The sequence below is a fragment of the Muntiacus reevesi genome, chromosome 9 (genome assembly GCF_963930625.1).
Source record: "Muntiacus reevesi chromosome 9, mMunRee1.1, whole genome shotgun sequence".
NCBI classification, from domain to species: Eukaryota; Metazoa; Chordata; class Mammalia; order Artiodactyla; family Cervidae; genus Muntiacus; species Muntiacus reevesi.
The window spans coordinates 44,567,338-44,587,437 of record NC_089257.1 but is presented as its reverse complement, the minus strand read 5'-3'; the positions used below and the strand labels follow the sequence as shown (position 1 = coordinate 44,587,437).

Sequence of the window (20,100 nt, the reverse complement as noted above, 5' to 3'; positions counted from 1 at the left end):
ACCTGCAGTCTGTTTCCTCCACTTGAGGACCTCTAGATTTCCTGCCTGTCACCCTCTGAGTAGTAGTCTCTTATGATCCTTTGTACTTCTGTGTTGTCTGTTGTAACTTCTCCTTTTAGATTTCTAATTTTGTTGACGTGGACCTTCCCTCATTCTTCTTGATAAGTCTAGCTAATGATTTGTCAACTTATTTATCTTCTCAAAGAACCAACTTTTATTTTTATTGATCTTTCCTATCATCTCCTTCACGTCTTCATTTATTTCTCCCCTGATATTTTATGAGTTCTTTCCACCTACTAGCTTTGAGTCTTTTGTTCTTTTTTCTGTTGCTTTAGGTGTAAAATTATGTTGCTTATTTGATGTTTCTCTTGTTTTTTGAGGTTTTTTGTATTGCTATAAACTTTCCTCTTAGCACTTTTTTTGCATCCCATAGGTTTTAAGTTGTCGTGTTTTCATTGTCATTTGTTTCTAGGCACATTTTTGTTTTCTTTTTGATCTCTTCAGCTATCTGTTGGTTTTTCAGAAGTGCACTGTCTAGTCTCTATGTGTTTGTGTTTTTTTGTGTGTGTTTTTTATTTGTTTGTTTGTTTTTTTCCCCTGCAGTTGATATCTAATTGTACAGCATTGTGGTCAGAAAAGATGTTTGAAATGATTTCAGTTTTTAAAAAATTTACCAAGGCTTGATTTGTGGCCCAAAATTTTATATATCCTGGAGAATGTTCCACATGCACTTGAAACAAAAGTGAAACCTACTGTTTTTGGATGAAATGCCCTGTAGATATCACCTAGGTACAACTGGCCCAATGTATTGTTTAAAGCTTGTGTTTCCTTATTAATTTTCTGTCTGGATGTTCTGTGATACCATCCCATTGGTACCACCAATACTCATTGGTGTGAGTGGGTATTATCACATTACTGTCGATTTCCCCTTTAATCACTGTTAGCATTCACCTTTTACATTGTGCTTCTATGTTGGATGCATATATATTTATAATTGGCATATCTTAGATTGATCCCTTGATCATCATGTAGGGTCCTTCCTTGTCTCTTGTAACGGTCTTTATTTTAAAGTCTATTTTGTCTGATACACATATAACTACTCTGGCTTTCTTTTGAATTTTGTTTGCATGGAGTATCTTTTACTAGGCCCTCACTTTCAGTTTGTGTGTGTCCCTAGGTCTGAGGTGGGTCACTTGTAGACAGCATATATAGGGGTCTTGTTTTTGTATCTATTCAGCCAATTTCTGTCTTTCAGTTGGAGCATTTAGTCCATTTACATATAAGGTAATTATTGATGTATATGATCCTATTACCATTTACTTTACTGTTGCGACATTTGTTTTTGTCAGCCTTTTCTTTTTCTTGTGTTTCTTGTAGAGCGAATTTCCCACAGAATTTGTTGCAAAGCTGGTTCGTTGGTGCTGATTTTCTTAACTTTTGCTTGTCTGTAAAGCTTTTGATTTCTCATTCAAATATGAATGAGATCTTTGCTGGATAGAGTACTCATGGTAGTAGGTATTTTCATCACTTTAAATATATCCTGCCACTCCCTTCTGTCCTGCAGAGTATCTGAAGATCTGCTGTTAGCATTATGGGGATCCCCTTGTATGTTATCTGTTGCTTTTCCCTTGCTGTTTTTCATATTTGTTCTTTGTGTTTAATAATTAGTTTGACTGATATGTGTCTTGGTGTGTTTCTCCTTAGGTTTATCCTGTATGGGATTATCTGGGCTTCCTGGATTTGAGTGAGTATTTCCCTTCCCATGCTAGGGAAGTTTTCAACTATAATCCCCTCAAATATTTTCTCATACCCTTTCTTTTTTCTTCTTCTGGAACCCCTATAATTCTAAAGTTGATATGCTTAATGTTGTCCCAGAAGTCTCTAAAATTGTCATTTCTCGTTATTCTTTTTTCTTTATTCTGCTCTACTGCAGTTATTTCCACCATTCTATCTTCCAGGTTGCTTATTCTTTCTTTTGCCCCAGATATTCTACTATTGTTTCCCTCTAGTGTATTTTTAATTTTAGTTATTGTGTTGTTCATTATTGACTGTCTATTCTTTAATTTTCTAGATCCTCATTAAACATTTCTTGTAAACTTATCAATCCATGCCTCAGTCTATTTACCTGTGCCTCCACTTTATTTCCAAGATATTAGATCACCTTTACTATCATTACTCAATTCTTTTTCAAGTAAACTGCTTACTTCCTCTTCATTTGTTTGGTCTTGTGGGCTTTTTACCATGTTCCTTCATGTACTGCATATTTCTCTTTCATTTGTTTAATTTTCCATGTTTGGGATCTCTTTTCTGCAAGCAGGAAGGTCACAGTTCCTCTTAATTGTGGAGTCTGACCCCCATGGGTGGGGTTAGACCAGTGTCTAGTGAAGGTCTCCTGGTTAGTTGGACACATGCCTGTGTTCTTCTGGATGAAGCTGGATCTTGTCTCTCTGAAGGGTAGTGCCATGTGTTTCGGGGTAGGTTTGGGGGCTGTCTATGGGCTTGGTATGGCTTTAGGCAGACTTTCTGCTAATGGAAAGGATTGTTTCCTGTTTTGCTACAGGTTTGGAGTAAGGCATCCAACACTGGGCTTGCTGACCTTTGGATGGGGTTCTGTCGTATTGTTGAGATGGAGGCTTTTGGGAGAGCTCTTGTCAATTAATAATCTATGGGGTCAGGAGTTTTCTAGTGGCTCAAAGATCTGGACTTGGGTCTTCCACCTTGGGGGGGCTCAGGCTGACCCCTTACTATAGCACCAAAACTTCACAGGCCTCATAGCACAAAAGACATAATCCCAAGACTAATGGTGAAAGCAACACTCAATAGCCAAGAACACCCAAGAGAGCAAGGTAGCCAATTTAAAAACCCTGAGTGAAAATGAATACTAAAAACTAGACTAGCACAAATACAAAACCAAAAACATGGGGGGAAAGGCAAAATAAACAGTATCATAAATCTAGAAAAAATCTAGGGAAAAAAATTAAATGAATTTATTATCTTTTCTTTTCTTCCTCTTTTCTATACTGTTTTGATGTTTTTCTTTCTATAATATACTATCCTTTTAATTTTTATTTTTTATTCCCTTTTTTCCCATTTTAATACATCTTATTTTTAAATTAACTTATTTTTCCCTATTTCACAGTACTATTTAGATATATTCCATTTTTCCACGTTTTTTAATTTCTAGTTTTGCTAGTCTTCATTTTCATATTCCTAAAAGAATAATATAGAAAGAGCAACATGAGAAGAATAAGAAGGAAAAAAAAATAAAAACGAGAGTCATAAAAGAAGAGAGCACTCAAGCTCTCTTTGTTTGTTTATTAACAAACAAAACAAATGCTAAAACCTAGACTAGCAAAACTAGAAAGTCAAAAACATGGGGGGAAATGCAACATATCTAAACAGTACTGTAAAAATCTGGAAAAAAATAAATTTACTTAAAAATAAGATGTATTAAATATGGAAAATTGAGATAAAAAATAAAAATTGGAAGAACAATATATTATACAAAGGACAACATGAGAACAATATGAAAAAGAAAAAAAGGAGAAAAATCTATATAGAACTGTAGTAACACCTCCCCCTTCCTAGGAGGTCCTCCAATACTGGATTGTTCTCTGGACCTGCTGTGGGGACAGCTCAGACTAATCTGGCCCTAATCCTTCACATATTTGCCTCCAATGTCCAAAGTTGCCAGAGCTAGGGCATTTTCTTTTGTGTGAGCACTCATTGTCCTTTAACATATTCCATAGACAGTCTATCTAGCTGATCCTGTGGATTTAATCTGCAGTTTGTACAGTTGGTGAAAGTGAAAGTAGGGTCGCTTTAAAGACTCTTTGCCACCCCGTGGACTGTAGCCTACCAGGCTCCTCCCTCCATGGGATTCTCCAGGTAAGAATACTGGAGTGGGTTGCCATTTCCTTCTCCAGGGGATCTTCCCGACTCAGGGATCGAATCCGGGTCTCCCGCATTGCAGGCAGACGCTTTAACCTCTGAGGCACCAGGGAAGATTTTCTTTCATCTTCCTTAGCAACTCTTCCCCTGGAGTTCAACTGTGGTTTTATCCCCACCTTTGCAAGTTTGTCATCCACAAGAGTTTGCTCCTGAAGCTACCCTCGAGGATTTGGGTCTCTCCCAGTGAGGACAAGGCATGGCAGTGGCAGAGTTGCTTGCATTGTGGGGACTCTGGCAGCAACAGGTATACAGGGAAGCCGGAAGCCATGGGAAGTTAGGGTTTTTTCTAGCCTCTGGTAGTTCTGCCCCAGTAAGGATCGAGTATAGAGGTGGCATTACTGCTTGGATCGTGGGGAACCTGGCAGCACCAGATGTGCAGAGACAACAGTGACCGCAGACACACAAGATTTGGTGCTAGTAGGGGTTTTTCCCTAGCCTCTGGCAGGTCTTACCCAGTGAGGACTGGGCATGGAGGTGGTGGGCTACTTGGATCACAGTCACTTGGAACCTGGTGGCACCAAGTGTGCAGGGAAGCTGGCTGTCATGGGTGCAGAAGGTATAGTACTATTAGAGCCTTCTTCTAGCCTCTGGCAGCTGGCGTGCAAAGGGCTTTCCTGGCTGGGGTCCTTCTCTATTCCTCGGCACAGCAGGCACTCAAATAATGCCCTGGCTGGGGTACTTCTCTATTGCTCCATGAGTCAGGCACTCAAAGGGCCATCCTCTCTGATATCTTAATCTGTTGGTCAGCTGTCTGCACCATCATGTGGGGAGAGAGGTTACAGTGATGGTTCCATCCTCTGTACATGATTCAGCAAGTATCAACCTGCCTCCATGGCTGCCTGGCTTGCCAAGGCCATTCACTACTGCAATCTCCTCCTTCACACCCTTTCAAGCTGTCTCCCTGCAGTCAACAGCAGTTCTCACCCTGGGATTGCCCTCCAATCCACACATTAGAGTTCCCAGCCACCACATGTACCCAGGGATCCATGTCCCTGTCTGGGATACATAGGGCTGTGGTACAGACTGTCTGTGTGGGTCTCACTCTATTCAGACCATCACGGATTAGCTGCTTCACTCTTCAACATCCTCTAATGCCTCCCCTCTGTCCCAAACTATTGCCCCAATGTGGGGATTTCATCCCTGCTTCAGTACCTCCAAACCCCGGGGTGCAGGTCTCGTCCCTCTTACTCTCCCCCTCTTCTCCCTTCCTCCTTTTGTCCTACTGAGTTCTGCATGGATCCATATAGTCCTTTCTGGTGACAGGTACTCCTGTCAGCTATCAGCTGGTAGTTTCTAAGATCCTCTGCATCTGAAGATGTATTCCTAATGCATCTGTGGAGAAAGAAGTACTCCATGACCACCTACTCGTTTGCGATCTTGCTGTTCACATATTCTACTTTTATTCTTATGAAAAGGATCAATTTTTAACCAGTACCTGACTAAAAATTGTCCAAAGTAATATTTAGAAAAGGCAGAGGAACCAGAGATCAAATTGCCAACATCTGTTGGATCATAGAAAAGCAAGAGAATTCCAGAAAAACATCTACTTCTGCTTCACTGACCATGCAAAAGACTTTGTGTGGATCACAACAAACTGTGGAAAATTCTTAAAGAGGTAGGAATACCAGACCACCTTACCTGCTTCCTGAAAAATCTGTATGCAGGTGAAGAAGCAACAGTCAGAACTGGAAATGGAACAACGAAGTGGTTCAAAACTGAAAAAAGAGTACATGAAGGTGGTCACCCTGCTTATTTAACTTCTATGCAGAGTAAATCATGCGAAATGCTAGGCTGGATGAAGCACAAGCTGGAATCAAGATTGCCACGAGAAATAGCAATAGCCTCAGATATGTAGGTGACACCATCCTAATGGCAGAAGTGAAGAACAACTAAAGAGCCTCTTGATGAAGGTGAAAGAGGAAAGCGAAAAAACTGGCTTAAAATTAATATTAAAAAAAATTAAGATCATGGTATCCAGTCCCATCAGTTCAGTTCAGCTCAGTTTAGTCGCTCAGTCATGTACGGCTCTTTGCAACCCCACGGAATACAGCACGCTAGGCTTCCCTGTCGATCACCAACTCCTGGAGCTTACTCAAACTCATGTCCATTGAGTCAGTGACGCCATCCAACTATCTCATCCTCTGTCATTTCCCCTTCTCCTCCCACCTTCAATCTTCCCCAGTATTTGGGTCTTTTCAAATGAGTCAGTTCTTCCCATCAGGTGGCAAAAGTATTGGAGTTTTACCTTCAGCATCAGTCCTTCCAATGAATATTCAGCACTGATTTCCGTCAGGATGGACTGAATGGATCCCCTTGCAGTTCAAGGGACTCTTGAGGATCTTCTCCAACACCACAGTTCAAAAGCATTAATTCTTCAGCCCTCAGCTTTCTTTATAGTTCAACTCTCATGTCCACACATGACTACTGGAAAAACCATAGCCTGGACTAGATGGTCTTTTGTTGACAAAGTAATATCTCTGCTTTTTAATATGCTGTCTAGGTTGGTCATACTTTTCTTCCAAGGAGTAAGCATCTTTTACTTTCATGGCTGCAGTCACCATCTGCAGTGATTTTGGTGCCCAGAAAAATAGTCAGCCACTGTTTCCACTGTTTCCCCACATATTTGCTATGAAGTGATGGAACCGGATGCCATGATCTTAGTATTCTGAATGTTGAGTTTTAAGCCAACTTTTTCATTCTCCTCTTTCACTTTCATCAACAGGCTCTTTAGTTCTTTGCTTTCTGCCATAAGGCGGGGGGTGTGTCATCTGCGTATCTGAGGTTCTTGATATTTCTCCCAGCAATCTTGATTTCAGCCTGTGCTTCATCCAGCCCAGGATTTCTCATGGTGTACTCTATATAAGTTAAATAAGCATGGTGACAATATACAGCTTTGACGTACTCCTTTCCTGATTGGGAACCAGTCGTTGTTCCATGTCCAGTTCTAACTGTTGCTCCCTGACCTGCACACAGATTTCTCAAGAGGCAGGTCAGGTAGTCTGGTATTCCCATCTCTCAGAATTTTCCACACTTTGTGGTGATCCACACAGTCAAAGGCAATGGCATAGTCAATAAAGCAGATGTTTTTCTGGAACTCTCTTGCTTTTTTGATGATCCAGCGGATGTTGGCAATTTGATCTCTAGTGCCTCTGCCATTTCTAAAATCAGCTTCAACATCTGGAAGTTCACGGTTCAAATATTGTTGAAGACTGACTTGGAGAATTTTGAGCATTACTTTGCTATGAGTGCAATCACGCAGTAGTTTGAACATTCTTTGGCATTACCCTTCTTTAAGATTGGGATGAAAACTGACCTTCTCCAGTCCTGTGGCCACTGCTGAGTTTTCCAGATTTGCTGGCATATTGAGTGAAGCACTTTCACAGCATTATCTTTCAGGATTTGAAATAGCTCACCTGGAATTCCATCAACTCCACTAGTCTTGTTCATAGTGATGCTTCCCAAGGCCCACCTGACTTCACATTCCAGGATGTCTGGCTCTAGGTGAGTGATCACACCATCATGATTAACTGGGTTGTGAAGATCTTTTTGTATAGTTCTTCTGTGTATTCTTGCCACCTCTTCTTAATATCTTCTGCTTCTGTTAGGCCCATACCATTTCTGTCCTTTATTGAGCCCATATTTGCATGAAATATTCCCTTGGTATCACTAATTTTCTTGAAGAGCTCTCTAGTCTTTTCCATTCCCCTATATCTTTGCATTGATCACTGAGGTAGGCTTTCTTATCTCTCCTTGCTATTCTTTGGAACTCTGCATTCAAATGGGAATATCTTTCCTTTTCTCCTTTGCTTTTCACATCTCTTCTTTTCACAGCTATTTGCAAGACCTCCTCAGACAGCCATTTTGCTTTTATGCATGTCTATTTCTTGGGGATGGTCTTGATCCCTATCTCCTGTACAATGTCATGAACCTCTGTCCATAGTTCTTGAGGCTCTCTGTCTATCAGATCTAGTCCCTTAAATCTATTTCTCACTTCCACTGTATAATCATGAGGAATTTGACTTAGGTCATACTTGAATGGTCTAGTGGTTTTCCCTACTTTCTTCAATTGAAGTCTGAATTTGGCAATAAGGAGTTCATAATCTGAGCCACAGTCAGCTCCCAGTCTTGTTTTCGCTGACTGTATAGAGCTTCTCCACCTTTGCATCAGGGTGATCCTTCCCAGCATAAGAGTCTTTTCCAATGAGTGGGCTTTTAACATCAGGTGGCCAAAGTATTCAAGTTTCAGCTTTAGCATCATCAGTCCTTTCAATGAATATTCAGGGTTGATTTCCTTTAAGTGATCCAGTTCCATCACTTCATGGCAAATAGATGGGGGAAACAGTGACACATTTTATTTTCTTGGGCTCCAAAATCACTGCAGATGATGACTGCAGCCATGAAAGTAAAAAGATGCTTGCTCCTTGGAAGAAAAGGTATGAGAAACTTAGACAATGTATTTAAAAGCAGAGCCATCACTTTGCCGACAAACGTCCATATAAGTCAAAGCTATGGTTTTTCCGGTGGTCATGTATGGATGTGAGAGGTAGATCATAAAGAAGTCTTCAGAAGACTGAAGAATTGATGTTTTTGAATGGTGGTGATGGAGAAGACACTTGACGGTCCCTTGGACAGCAAAGAGGTCAAACCAGTCAATCTTAAAGGAAATAAACCCTGGATATTCATTGGAAGGACTGATGCTGAAACTGAAACTCCAATATTTTGCCCACCTGATGTGAAGAGTCCACCCATTGGAAAAGACCCTGATTCTGGGAAGGACTGAGGAAAGGAGGAAAAGGGGGTGACAGAGGACAAGATGGTTGGACAGCATCACCATCTCTATGGACATGAGTTTGAACAAATTCTGAGAGATAGTGAAAGACAGGAAAGACTGGAATGCTGCATTCCATGGGGTTGCAAAGAGTTGGACACGACTGAGTCGGACACATGGGCTGAACAACAAAAAGGAAGCAATCAAGGTGTCTATCGACAGAATAATGAATAAGGAAGATGTAAGATACACACACACACACACACACACATAGATATAGACACACACAACGGAATTTTAAAAAAGAGATTTTGCCATCTGCAATAACATAGATGGACCTGGAGGGTATTGAAAGGTTGTTGCTGAATCATACAAAGACGACAGGGTTCTTGGCCTCCGGAGGAGAAGAATTCAATCCGGGGCCAGAGAGGAGGCTGGATCGCTCAGAGCTTTTGTGTAATAAAGTTTTATTAAAGTGTAAAGAAGATAGAGAAAGTTTCTGACATAACCATCAGAAGGGAGTAGAAAGAGTACCCACTTGCTAGTCTTAGCAATGGAGTTATATACTCTCCAATGAATTCAAAGAATGTCTGGAGGTTGTAAAGACCTCACCAGACCTACTCCCATAATTTACATTTTAAGATAACAGAATTAGGCAGAAGGTTTAATCCGGAGACTGTCCTCGGGCAAGATACATCCTTGTAAAGACCAGACCTACTCCCATAATTTATGTTTTAAGATAACAGAATTAGCCAGAGGGTTTAGTCCAGAGACTGTCTTTGGGCAAAATACACTATTGTTATATAATCCTAAGAAATGTAGAGGAAAAAAAAGTAAAAAGTTCATCCTTTCTTCCTCCTTGAGTATTCCAGACCTCTCTCCTTGGGGACCCCTAGACGTCTTATCAACATGCCTAGGAAATGACTTTTCAGTATAAGGCTAAGTAAGTGAGACAAAGACAAATACTATACGATATCAACTATATGTGGAATCTAAAAATTGAAACAAAGTAATGAATATAACAAAAATAGACTCACAGATATAAAGAACAAGCCAGTAGTTACGAGTGAGGAAAAGGAAGAGGGGCGGGAAAAGTTAGGGGTAGGGGATTAAGAGGTACAAACTACTATGTGAAAAACAAATAAGCTACAAATATATATTGTATAAAAAGAATAAAACCAAGATTTCATAAATGGACTATAACTTTTAAAAACTGTGAATGACGATGTTGTACACCTGAAACTCAGATAATATTGTACATCAACTATACTACAATTAATAAAAATTAACCATAAATCGATTACTAAAAGATGCTCTTCATAAGCAGTAAATTAAGCTGAGAGAGAAGAATTAAGATGAAAAAGCATTATAAAGAAATTAATTATTTACAAGACTACAAATTAGTGAGATGTGCAATTAATGAGGTGTTTGGTGTTGAAAGAAAGAAAGTGAAAGTCACTCAGTTGTCTCCAACTATTTAGACTCCATGGACTATACAGTCAGTGGAATTCAGGCCAGAATCCTGGAATCAGTAGCCAGTCCCTTCTCCAAGGGATCTTCCCAACCCAGGAATCGAACTGCGGTCTCCTGCATTGCAGATGGATTCTTTACCAGCTGAGCTACTATGTGTTGAAAGGTAGCTAATAAGCAATATACCTAGCAATGGAGAAAATTATATCAAATGAAAGAGATATGGAAAAATAAGCAATTGTTTTAAGGAAAGGTGAAATCATCAAGAGACACAAACAAACAAACAAACAAAAATCCAAACCTCTTTTTTACAAACTTGTACTGAGAGACTTTAGGGGAGGATGAAAAGTACAGAACTAAGTTGGAAGTGGAGGATAGGGAGCAGAGATAGGATGTATGAATCAGACACCTATTCTGAACTTGAGAGACTTTATAACTTTAGCTCCAGGAGCTTAATCTCACAAATAATACAAGAAAATAAAGCAGATAGGGCAAAGAACATACAGGAAGAGAGCAAGTCAAGTTGGAAGTCCATGGGATCATTAAGAGTCAGACATATCTCAACGATGGAACAACAACAAATACAATCACAATTCCATCAGATACCAGAGACAGGTTCTCTCTTTGTCCAATCCTTCCCAGAACATTGGATCAATCCAGGGGTGTTAAAAAACTGATCTGAAAAGAAAATAAAATCCAGAAGGCAGTAGTACCTATGATGCTTCTAGACACTCAGGATTCTACGCATAGAAACAAAAGTTGGCTTGGCGTTCTATCAATTATACCCACATCCCTGACTGAACACTTGCTGAGCTCCCTGTATTGGCTCCCAGGACATTGCTTCATGAAAGCATCCAAGAATAAAAATAGGATGCAGTCACTCAGAGTAAAGGAAAAACTTGTTTTTCTATTTATAACACTTCTGATAACACCTAAGCAATTCTCCTATTCACAAAATATCTCCAAGTCAGTGAAAAATCAAAGAAAAATCTTTCCTTTCTCTGTACTAAACAAATGATCATTGTTGTTGTTCAATTGGTAAGTTGTGTCCTACTCTTTGTGACCCCATGCATTGCAGCACCCAGGCTCCTCTGCCCTCTACTATCTCTCAGAGCTCACTTCAGGCACATTTTTTGCCTCCGATTCCTGCAGTAGAACACAGCCCTTCTTCTAAAACTATAAATTTAAAATAATCCTAGTCATATAAGATTTTTCTTTTCTAAGTTATTTTTTAAGATGAAGCTTCAAATGAGGTCAATAAGACACAAAAGTATCTGCAAATGGCCAGAATATGCCTTGAACACCAGTAAGACATCAGGGTTTAAAATTGTTCCTTGAACAATCCACAAAAATTGTATAGAAAGCCATTAACAATGCACCAACAAAATGTAAGCAAATTGACACAGACAAAAAGAATCAAAGTATGAATACTGCCAAGAGAACAAACAAGAGATGGCAGTCTCACACAGCCAAAAAAATAGTAAGCTGTTGCAAAAGTAATTGTGTTTTTGCATAGTTGAAATTTACCATTTGATATTGAAATACATTCTTAAATAAATGTGCTTATGTTATATATCATTTTAATGTGCATTTCTTGCTTTATGGTTTCAGTCAAATTTGCTTTTTCTCTAAAATAATTTTTGTAGTCTAAAATAAGTACAAAAGAGGGACTGCATTGAATCCCTATTTTATACTTATTCCCTATCAAGCTACCAATGGTATTTTTCACAGAATTAGAACAAATAATTTCACAATTTGTATGGAAATACAAAAAACCTCGAATAGCCAAAGTAATCTTGAGAAAGAAGAATGGAACTGGAGGTATCAACCTGCCTGACTTCAGACTCTACTACAAAGCCACAGTCATCAAGACAGTATGATACTGGCACAAAGACAGAAATATAGATCAATGGAACAGAATTGAAAGCCCAGAGATAAATCCACGTACCTACGGACACCGTATCTTTGACAAAGGAGGCAAGGATATACAATGGAAAAAAGACAATCTCTTTAACAAGTGGTGCTGGGAAAACTGGTCAACCACTTGTAAAAGAATGAAACTAGAACACCTTCTAACACCATACACAAAAATAAACTCAAAGTGGATTAAAGATCTAAATGTAAGATCAGAAACTATAAAACTCTTAGAGGAGAGCATAGGCAAAACACTCTCCGACATAAATCACAGCAGGATCCTCTATGACCCACCTCCCAGAATTTTGGAAATAAAAGCAAAAATACACAAATGGGACCTAATTAAACTTAAAAGCTTTTGCACAACAAAGGAAACTATAAGTAAGGTGAAAAGACAGCCCTCAGATTGGGAGAAAATAATAGCAAACGAAGCAAAAGACAAAGGACTAATCTCAAAAATATACAAGCAGCTCCTGCAGCTCAATTCCAGAAAAATGAATGACCCAATCAAAAAATGGGCCAAAGAACTAAACAGACATTTCTCCAAAGAAGACATACAGATGGCTAACAAACACATGAAAAGATGCTCAACATCACTCATTATCAGAGAAATGCAAATCAAAACCACAATGAGGTACCATTACACGCCAGTCAGGATGGCTGCTATCCAAAAGTCTACAAGCAATAAATGCTGGACAGGGTGTGGAGAAAAGGGAATCCTCTTACACTGTTGGTGGGAATGCAAACTAGTACAGCCACTATGGAGAACAGTGTGGAGATTCCTTAAAAAACTGGAAATAGAACTGCCATATGACCCAGCAATACCACTCCTGGGCATACACACCGAGCAAACCAGATCTGAAAGAGACACGTGCACCCCAATGTTCATCGCAGCACTATTTATAATAGCCAGGACATGGAAGCAACCCAGATGCCCATCAGCAGATGAATGGATAAGGAAGCTATGATACACATACATCATGGAATATTACTCAGCCGTTAAAAAGAATCAGTTCTAATGAGATGGATGAAACTGGAGCCCATTATACAGAGTGAAGTAAGCCAGAAAGATAAAGACCAATACAGTATACTAACGCATATATATGGAATTTAAAAAGATGGTAACGATAACCCTATATGCAAAACAGAAAAAGAGACACAGATGTACAGAACAGATTTTGGACTCTGTGGGAGAAGGTGAGGGTGGGATGTTTTGAGAGAACAGCATCAAAACATGTATATTATCTAAGGTGAAACAGATCACCAGCCCAGGCTGGATGCATGAGACAAGTGCTCAGGCCTGGTGCACTGGGAAGACCCAGAGGATTCGGGTGGAGAGGGAGGTGGGAGGGGGGATCGGGATGGGGAATACTTGTAAATCCATGGCTGATTCATGTCAATGTATGACAAAAACCACTACAATATTGTAAAGTAATTACACTCCAACTAATAAAAATAAATGAAAAAATAAATAAATAAATAAAATTTGTGGTCTGAAACCACAATTACGTTTACATTTGCACCAACCTAAATGAATAAGGACAATGTTTGATCCTGTATGTTTTCACCATGTGGATATTCTTTTTTTTTTAAGCAGTGGATCAAATAACACCATGTCAATATTCAATTTCCCTGAATTTCACAAAGAAGAAAATCTACCCAATTTTTACCAGCAGAAATTTAGGATGAATATTCTGATGATGATGTTATAGTGAAATACAAAGATAACTGAAAGCTGCAAGAATTAATCCCAAATAAATGAGACACAGAGAGTATTGCACTTCTGGAATTTATTGTGAACTGCAGTTTGTATAATTTTCTCCCAACATATCCATATGTTTAATACTTGTCCTCTTTGCACATGTATTGCTTCAGACTAAGGAAACTTTTCAAAATTAAAATTAACAAGAAGTGTTTCCTGGTTATCCAGAGGAAAACAGAATGACAAATATAAATATTTTAACAAATATTTTAACAAACACGAATATGTGTCTATGGCTTCTATAACAAAATGTCACAAACCAGGCAGAAATTTACTACCTTACAGTTCAGAAGTCCAATATCAACTTGTCAGCTAGGCCAAGCATTCTCTGAAGGATCTAGGGAAGAATCTGTTCCACATCTTGTGACAGGGACATAGTAAAGGAAAGAAGTAGGTGATTAAATAGCTAATCCTACTAGGGGATTGCAAGTAGAAAAATATATGAGAGATCCCTGTAAATTAATGATTACTCAAGAAAGCAGGTTTGCTTAACTACAAAACCAAGCAGGCTTGCTTAGCAACAAAACAATGTAACAGAAGAAACAGACATGCCCCCAAACAAGAAACAATGGTAGCATGAGCCCCACATCCTGACCAATAAACTCAGTAAGTTAGGATATGCTCTCTGCACACATAAAAAACAATAATTTGTGAACCTAGCTTGGCCACATAGGGACAAGAATAATCCCCTGCCCAGACTGGAGGAGGAACAAATGGTGGAAGCATGACTTCCACTCAAGAATGACGAAGACGACTCCGACTCCTCCTCCACCTCCTCACTTTTTGATTATAAAACTGTAGCCCAGGAAGTTCTCGGTGTACAGCAACCTCTTGTCTGCCTGCTTGTAAGTCTCACAAGCATCCTATTCTAATAAATCAGTTCATATCTATCACTTTGCCTCTCGCTGAATTCTTTCTGCACTGAGACATAAAGGATCACAACTCTTCAGAGCCTCCCAACATGACACTTCACAGTTTCACTTGCTCTTAGTTTCTTATGTTTGCCAGAAATCCTTGTCTTGCACTAGACAACTCTGACCTCTGCCTTCCTAGTGACACGGCACTCTCCTTGTGTGTCTCTGTCTCTTCACAAGTGTTCTTTGTATAAGGACACCAGCCATTTTGGATGAGGCATCCACCCTAGTCCAGCTGCAGTCCATGGGGTTGCAAAGAGTGGGACGTGACTGAGGAACTTACCTGAAATAAACTAGTCCAGTATGACCTCATCTTAACCAATTACATCGGCAAGGACTCTATTTTCAAATAAAGTCACATCCTGAGGTATTGGGTGAAGGAGATGCAGGAGGTGTGGGGTTGGGGTAGGACTTAGCATATATTTTTTTGCGGTGGGACACATCTGAATACATAACAAGGAACAATTTTGACTGAGTCATTGCAAATCAGCTGACACAAAGGCTCAAAGCTAGAAACTATAATGTCACTTTTCATTACTTTAACACATAAATGCATACGTATGTTTTCCCCTTTTAAAATAAAAAAGTGATGTAATTTAAAAATATTAAATCATTACTTTTCCTTTGACACAGTGATTTTTCTTAAACTAGTATGATTATACGTGCTTTTTGAATTTAAAATGTCGCCTGCCATATCTCAGCAAACAAATGATTTTGCAGCCATCTGCCACGACAGCACCTCCTCTCCACCACAGTAAGCCCAGAGGAAATTCAGGACAGAAATATAACCCTCCGCAGTGAATCATCAGACACTGCAGCCGCTCACTGAATGGAGCAACCAGATGAGAAAACAGGATCAGTTCAGTTCAGTTCAGTCGCTCAGTCGCGTCCGACTCTTTGCAACCCCATGAACTGCAGCACATCAAGCCTCCCTGTCCATCACCAACTCCCAGAGTTTACTCAAACTCACATCCATCAAGTCTGCGATGCCATCCAGCCATCTCATCCTCTGTCGTCCCCTTCTCCTTCTGCCCCCAATCCCTCCCAGCATCAGGGTCTTTTCCAATGAGTCAACTCTTCACATGAGGTGGCCAAAGTATTGGAGTTTCAGCTTCAGCATCAGTCCTTCCAATGAACACCCAGGACTGATCTCCTTTAGGATGAATCGGTTGGATCTCCTTGGACTCCAAGGGCTCCTTATTGCCAAATTCAGACTTCAATTGAAGAAAGTAGGGAAAACCACTAGACCACTCAGGTATGACCTAAATCAAATCCCTTATGACTATACAGTGGCAGTAAGGGACTAGATCTGATAGACAGAGTACCTCATGAACTATGGACAGAGGTTCGTGACATTGTACAGGAGACAGGGATCAAGACCATCCCCATGGAAAAGAAATGCAAAAAGGCAAAATGGTTGTCTGAGGAGGCCTTACAAATAGCTGTGAAAAGAAGAGAAGCAAAAAGCAAAGGGGAAAAGGAAAGATATTCCCATTTGAATGCAGAGTTCCAAACAATAGCTAGGAGAGAGAAGAAAGCCTTCCTCAGTGATCAATGCAAAGAAATAGAGGAAAACGACAGAATGGGAAAGACTAGAGATCTCCTCAAGAAAATTAGAGATACCAAGTGAACATTTCATGCAAAGATGGGTTCAATAAAGGACAGAACTGGTATGGACCTAACAGAAGCAGAAAATATTAAGAAGAGGTGGCAAGAATACACAGAAGAACTGTACAAAAAAGATCTTCACAACCCAGATAATCATGATGGTGTCATCATTCACCTAGAGCCAGACATTCTGGAATGTGAAGTCAGGTGGGCCTTAGAAAGCATCAGTACAAACAAAGCTAGTGGAGGTGATGGAATTCCAGTTGACCTATTTCAAATCCTGAAAGATGATGCTGTGAAAGTGCTTCACTCAATATGCCAGCAAAAGTGGAAAAGTCAGCAGTGGTCACAGAACTGGAGAAGGTCAGTTTTCATTCCAATCCCTAAGAAAGGCAATCCCAAAGAATGCTCAAACTACTGCACAATTGCACTCATCTCACACAGTAGTAAAGTAATGCTCAAAATTCTCCAAGCCAGGCTTCAGCAATATGTGAACCGTGAACTCCCACATGTTCAAGCCGGTTTTAGAAAAGGCAGAGGAACCAGAGATCAAATTGCCAACATCTGCTGGATCATCGAAAAAGCAAGAGAGTTCCAGGAAAACATCTATTTCTGCTTTATTGACCATGCCGAAGGCTTTGACTGTGTGGATCACAATAAACTGTGGAAAATTCTGAAAGAGATGGCAATACCAGACCACCTGACCCACCTCTTGGGAAACCTATATGCAGGTCAGGAAGCAACAGTTAGAACTGGACATGGAACAACAGACTGGTTCCAAATAGGAAAAGGAGTACTTCAAGGCTGTATATTGTCACCCTGCTTATTTAACTTACATGCAGAGTACATCATGAGAAACGCTGGACTGGAAGAAGCACAAGCTGGAATCAAGATTGCTGGGAGAAATATCAGTAACCTCAGATATGCAGATGACACCACCCTTATGGCAGAAAGTGAAGAGGAACTAAAAAGCCTCTTGATGAGAAAACAGGATACTAGTCCCCAATAGCTGGGGTGCATACCAAAACAATGATCTTTAGTGAGCATAGACTTCTGCGTCTTCTCATACCTAGAAAAGCACTAAATTCCTTGAGACATCCCGCTTTCTTTAAGAGTAATCTTTTGATGCTCCAACTACCCTGTCTTCCCTGCAAAATCTCTTATATTTTCTGGCCCCCACCCATCCCAAACCCCTTCTACAACCCCTTCTGCCACCATAGCCTCTGGAGTTTTCTTAGCTACTGTGTCCTGGGATCAAGTCCTCAGTTTTGTCTGCTAGATAAAACAACTCTCAACGTTCACGTTGTGCTTTTTTTTTTCCAGTCAACAACTTCAAGGAAAGAAAATTTTCACCATCTCCGTTTCTTTCCGATCATTGTTATTCCATTCATTTCGCCGTTACTACTGAAAATAATTTTCTTTTCAAAATGACACGCTCAGCATATCAGACGCCCCGCGCCTCAGAAAGAGCAAGACCACCGGCCAGAAGGACTGGAACACCGCCAGGCACTTTCCTCTTCAGGTACTCACTCTACCAGCCATCTGGGCGGAGCGTCCCAGCGCGGGGTCACATGACGACTGTCGCAGCCCCAGAGGACCCGTCGGTCTGCTCACTCCACACTAGGGGGCGCCTGGTTCCCGGACGAACCAGCTGCGCTCGCTAGACCAAACTCCGCCCATCTCTCCTCCTCCGGACGAGGTCAACGCCCCGTCCCCGCCCTCCCCAAGGCTGCCAACGAGGCAGGCTGTGATACACATGCGCAAACACGTCCACCACGCTGCTACGTCAGGCGCGTGTGTCCTCTAAGCTCCGTCTCTCGGCTGCGTCTCTCAGTTTCCAGTTCCGGCCTCACAGGGGCGGAGAGCAACTGTTAACTTGTGGGTGTCCTTCGCCGCCGCGATCTCCCACGGCCGCGTATACCTCCTCCTAGGCCTTGGTCCCGAGTTCTGCATTCACCTGTTGCAGAACTTGTTGACGGGACTGGTGCGACACGAACGCATCGAGGCGTCATGGGCACGCGTGGACGAGCTGAGGGGCTACGCCGAGAAGGTAAGGGGCGTGACCCTCTTGCCCCTCTCGCCTGGCCTCGGGGGCGGGATCCGGCTGGAGTTGGGGAAGAATTGGGACCGCCCTGGTAAACAGTGCCCGAAGTCTCTCTCCTTACTACCGTGAGTTGAACCTACTCCCGTGGCCCCTCAAATGCAGAACTGATTAGGACTGTGTGGTTAGAGGTACCCTGAATTAGCGACGTGCTTTGCCAATATATGGAATGAATTAGGTTGCAGTCCCGCATTAGAGAATTAAGATCGACGCCTCCTTTCTTGCTCGGATTTTGGTCAGTGATGTTGTGTCCTCACAGCTCATCGACTACGGGAAGATGGGAGACACCAACGAACGAGCCAAGCGCATGGCAGACTTCTGACTCACGGTGAGTGCATTCTGTCCACTTCCCAGATCTTATTCTTTGCTCCCTAAGTGGGAGGGAGTTGTTAGAGGAAAGGGAACTGGGCGGAATTAACACACGCATTTACGGACAAATGTGAACTACGTTAGAGATATACCCTACGTTGAGTTCAACGTGAATCTCAGTCTACACAACTGCCTGTAATTGATCACTTTATAATACCACGTCAGAGGGTGAGGGAAGGGATGTGGGTGGGTGTGTGTTTGGACCCTACCTTTGGGGATGCTGAAAGTTAATGTCTCGGTAATGGTGGCTGACTCTGCTCTCTACTGGAAAACTCTCCCCCTCTAGGAGAAAGACTTGATCCCCAAGCTGTTTCAAGTACTGGCCCTCGGTACCACGATCAGAATGGGGGCTACAGGAGAATGCTGCAGATCCCAAATCGGAATCAGCAGGATCGGGCCAAAATGACAGTCATTGAGTACAAAAGGAACTGTCTCCCACCCCTGCCCCTGCCACGCAGAGACAGCCACCTTACACTCCTAAACCAGCTGCTTCAGCGGCTGCGGCAGGACCAGGAAGCAAGCACCCACAGTTCCCGCCTAGCTCAAACACCAGAGGTTTAACTGGAGCCAAAGGGCATGTGTCCCTCATCAGTGCCCATGATCACAGGCCTTGGAAGCTCTTTTAAGAACTGGAGCGTGAGTTGTAAAATGGACTGTCTGATTGGAGTCTGGAGCCCAGATCTTTCTGAGAGCCAGATAACCTTTTCTTTGCACAAAAGGTAAAAATTAATTGTATGTATGTAAACTGATGGTTTCTCCCCTTTGGATTTCTGGAGTATGAGAACTCTCCACATCCCTCTGTGTGAGATAGTAAATTCATGGCATGTTTCTGGCTCTTAATCTGGGTTGTGTTGAATTAACAGTTTTGTTTTTCTTAATGCCTGGTTATATGGGGCATGTATTCTGTAATTCCAAACTGGCCTCCATAGGTGATTGAGTTTTGGTATCTAGCATAAAGACTGAGCCCCTGGGATTTCTTAAAGATTACTTCCTGACAAGGGTGGGAGGGTGAACATCTAGAAGTGAACTTTCCCTAATAATTTGGTACCCTAGGAACCTTCAAGGTTCCATTCCTCTGTTTCTGAACAGGATCACATGTTACCCTCAAGTGCTCCCCTCAAACCCTGAATGGACTTCAGAGGAGAGGATCACCAACCTGGCGAGTAGAGTGGAAGCATTTAGCAGAGGATGTTGACTGCAGGATAAGCTCCTTCCTCCTGGGATGGGAATGGAGGGGTGAAGG

The 20,100-nt window shown here is 41.3% G+C and overlaps 1 protein-coding gene and 1 pseudogene across 1 annotated transcript; both read left to right on the top strand.

Annotated features, from left to right (window-relative positions):
• The window catches only part of LOC136175896 (ADP-ribosylation factor-like protein 6-interacting protein 1 pseudogene), a 34,705-nt pseudogene extending 16,145 nt beyond the window's left edge, over positions 1-18,560 (top strand).
• Positions 18,242-19,675, top strand: MRPL17 (mitochondrial ribosomal protein L17). The gene is given in 5 exon segments (XM_065945028.1): positions 18,242-18,437; positions 18,748-18,816; positions 19,144-19,177; positions 19,180-19,362; positions 19,365-19,675. Coding segments are annotated over 4 exon segments (387 nt in total). The 5' UTR covers positions 18,242-18,437; positions 18,748-18,765; the 3' UTR covers positions 19,484-19,675.
• Positions 19,676-20,100: the final 425 nt, after the last annotated feature.